This window comes from Quercus lobata, chromosome 12, assembly GCF_001633185.2.
Source record: "Quercus lobata isolate SW786 chromosome 12, ValleyOak3.0 Primary Assembly, whole genome shotgun sequence".
In the NCBI taxonomy this organism is placed as follows: domain Eukaryota; kingdom Viridiplantae; phylum Streptophyta; class Magnoliopsida; order Fagales; family Fagaceae; genus Quercus; species Quercus lobata.
This window is the reverse complement of record NC_044915.1, coordinates 13,366,211-13,369,752: the sequence shown is the minus strand read 5'-3', so window position 1 is coordinate 13,369,752 and position 3,542 is coordinate 13,366,211. Positions and strand designations below refer to the sequence as shown.

General features: G+C 35.2%; 1 protein-coding gene across 1 annotated transcript; it reads left to right on the top strand.

Annotated features, from left to right (window-relative positions):
- Positions 1-1,757: 1,757 nt before the first annotated feature.
- Positions 1,758-3,340, top strand: LOC115969932. Its single transcript, XM_031089573.1, has 5 exons — positions 1,758-1,952; positions 2,038-2,214; positions 2,309-2,383; positions 2,475-2,615; positions 2,713-3,340. The coding sequence occupies exons 1-5, from the start codon at positions 1,950-1,952 to the stop codon at positions 3,091-3,093; spliced, it is 777 nt and encodes a 258-aa protein (XP_030945433.1). The 5' UTR covers positions 1,758-1,949; the 3' UTR covers positions 3,094-3,340.
- The last annotated feature ends 202 nt before the right edge of the window (positions 3,341-3,542 follow it).

Here is a 3,542-nt window from a genome sequence, read left to right as displayed (position 1 = left end):
CCAAGCCATGGCCCAGGACCTTTTCTAATCGGAAGTGTAGGGTGATTTTAATGCATACCTTCCTGCCATGTTTGATACCACGGTAATGGAACGGTTATTAGGGTATAATAATTTTTTTTTACATGATTGCATCTTTATTATAATGGATAATTATTCTTTAAATTGAGGAATACTTATTCCTTAATACGTATAATAACATTTAAAACCACCATTGTACACTCTTGGAGCGACGATCACTTCATAAGTATAAGTGTTAATAGGGTGTAGGGGATAAAAACCGGAATTTAAGTATCCAAAAAGGAGTTTTATGCATATAAACACTTAGAATAAGTTAAAGTAGAATTTTAGATTTCTATCTTGTATAAAAAAAAAAAAAAAAAATCAATATGTTTCAAAAAAACACAAACATTCCATATGTATCATTCTTTTACATACTTTTCACACATAACAACTAAACTTATGAAAATGCATAATTATTTCATTACAAAATTTTTTATTTCTAATAATAAAAATTATTTCTTAATATACTTTTCATTCAATGTATCAAACATGACCTTAAAAGAAAAGTGAGTTAAGTTACGGATTTATGAGGTTATTCTAATGTTGAAGCATGATGTTACCATTAACCCTAACTACCGAGAGCCTTATCTCTATTTTGGTTGCCTATAACAAACATATTAAAATGGCCTTATTAAATAGTTTTCTAACTCCATCAATTGAAGATGTTGCCTTGATTGGTTTGCCTCCAAATGGCCTTATTAAATAGCTTTCTAATTGAATTCAATTTATTTTTATTTTTTTAAAAATAAAACTATTTGTGTTTTATTAATCAATATTAACCAAGAGTATGAATTCAATTGAAAAGCTTAATATGTTACACTTAAAATAATGCATCGAAAAGTTTTACTTTAGTTATTATCCCATCTCGTTCATCTTCTTCAGGACATGAATGACTGGTTTAAATTGGTATCACGTCGAGAAAAGAAAAAAAAAAATCATAGCTCCTACACTAAAATAATGTAATAATAAAAGATGCTAACCAAGCAGGGATTGGGCAAAATTTGCAAATAGTAGCTTTTTAGAAAAATTTTTGATACATAACATGCGAATGTAACATTTTAGTAAATTGAACTGTTTTTGGAACTCGAGTTTAACAAACTTGAGTCCCAATCCATTCCCTCTTAGACTCGAGTTCCATTTGTACAGAGTTTTCTAAACTCGAATTTCTTGTGAAAAATCTCACTTAAAAAAAAAAAAATTAACTTACTAAAATGTTCCATCCACATGTTTATTTTGCTAATATTTTTTCTAAAAGACGCTATTTTACAAATTTTTTTTTTTTTTGGGAAGAAGCTGCTGTTCTACAGATTTTGCCAAGCAGGATTACCAAAAGTCACCGAGAACCGAGAAAAAGTCACCGTAGTTTTGGGTCCTAGAGGGGTAGGGGCCCTTTAGACAGCCATTGGCATTTGGCAGTCTAGCACAGTATAATCACGTTAAAAATATAAGATACCACCATCCATGCTTTGTTCTGTGCACCTGTGCAGTGCATTAAAGATGGGTTCAGACTTTTCAAAAGTTGTAGGAAAGTAGGTTTTGATCCGAAACGGCGAAAAGATTTGATTTTGATGTTTCAAAAGCCTACACGTACTTGACTCTTAGAACAACTTGTTGAGCCTTTGTTCCCTCTGCTTTAAATGAGGCCCAACCTCTTCAATCTCCAGTATTGCTCTCACCTGCTAGTAATAGTAATTCCAATTGCTATTGCAGCTGACTGCTCTTTCTTTTCCTTAACTTGCACTCTTTCTTCTTGCACCACACCATCCTCTCTTTTTACTTTCCTTCTGTCACTCTCTCTCCTTAGAGTGACCTTTGGCTTTGAATTCCAGGCTTAATAATTACTGACATATACACCGAACCCCTTATTAATTCTCTGCTACTTCAAAGACATGGTGAGCTCACTATTTGAGTTTTGAACTTTCTTATCTCTTGTAGCAGAAGAATTACATGGACCAATTTTACTCTTTTGATTTTCAGGTTGGTGTAAGTTTAATTCCTCAGTGGCTTGAGATTCTTCTGCGAGACAAGTTCTTTAACCCGTGTATAATTCACGAGTTTGCAAAGAAGAATGAGAAGAACATCTTTTGCTTGGACTGTTCCATCAGCATCTGCCCCCATTGCGTGCCTTCTCACCGCTCTCATCGTCTCTTACAGGTCCATACTTAAACCAACACATAGATTCACCAATACTAAAAGTTGTAGGTACAAATTTGCACCACAAATTCATCATTTTCTTTTTTGGTCCCAGATAAGAAGATATGTTTATCATGATGTTATAAGGTTGAGTGATGCTCAAAAATTGATGAATTGTTCCCTTGTTCAAGTAAGTATGAACTTAAAAAATACCAAGTAGTTTTACTTTCTTATTTTCTTGCTGTGAAATTTTAGTTCTTTGGTTTTGTTTAATTGTTCAGCCATACACAACAAACAGTGCAAAAGTGGTATTTTTGAACCAAAGGCCAATGTCCCGCCCCTTTAGAGGCTCAGGCAACTTTTGCATTACATGCGACCGTAGCCTTCAAGATCCTTACTACTTCTGCTCTCTCTATTGCAAGGTTCCATTTTCCCACTCAAAATTTTCACCATTTTAACTCGATTTTACCATCTGGGTCATCCTTATTTTCACTATATATATATAAATATATGTTACAGGTTCATCATCAGCTAGTGACCGCTAACAGTAGTGGAAACTGTGAATTCTTACCAATATTACCAGCCAAAGCGAGAAGAGATCGGAGCCTTACAGTTTCGGAGAATGAAGAAGATGTTCAAATAACCCCTGACTCGGTCCTTGACTCGGGTGTTTCTCTCTCCGGGTCTAGAAGTACTGCAACTGCAAGTGGTTGTGGTGGTGCAGTGAGTTCCAAGACACTAGCTTGTACAGCCACCACTACTGAATTCGTGAAAAAGAAACGCAGCAGCTTAAACTTGGTGCCTCGAGTCTCGTTCCAGATGAAATGCTCGCCGACGGCGGAGGTTGCGGTGGCTTTGAACCGGAGAAAGGGAGTGCCTCACCGTTCCCCTATGAATTAATTGAATAATTTGAATGTGATGTCATATGGGACAATGGGCCAAGAAGGACGTTTGATATTCAGGTGGTGTACTGACTGTTTTTGCTGGTTTCTCTTTTGCTAGGGGAGAAGATTTTTTACTTGTAGAGTGATAATTGTCCTATCTATCTTTGGCTAGCTGCAGGCTAATGATTCCAATTCGCCGATTCCAATTCGCCAACATATTCATCGTTTTAAAGGCTGTATTTTAGTACATAAATGCTCTTTCAATGGACAAACCTAGAAAAAAGTATTTTGCTTTTCGTTTTTCTTCTATCCCTTCTGTATTTCTCCCTTTGTGGGAATTATCCGCAAAGAGGGAAGGTTTCTAATATACTGTCGAACGATAATTGAAGAAGTATATTTTAGATTATCAAAAAAAATTGAAGATATTTTAGGCGATTTTGGTAATGCTGGAGTCTTCGTTTGGCT

Excerpts from the sequence above, each read along its gene's own strand:
- LOC115969932 (XM_031089573.1), top strand. Across the intron at positions 2,215-2,308 it reads GCTCTCATCGTCTCTTACAG|ATAAGAAGATATGTTTATCA; the intron begins GTCCATACTTAA and ends TTTTGGTCCCAG. Across the intron at positions 2,616-2,712 it reads TCTGCTCTCTCTATTGCAAG|GTTCATCATCAGCTAGTGAC; the intron begins GTTCCATTTTCC and ends TATATGTTACAG.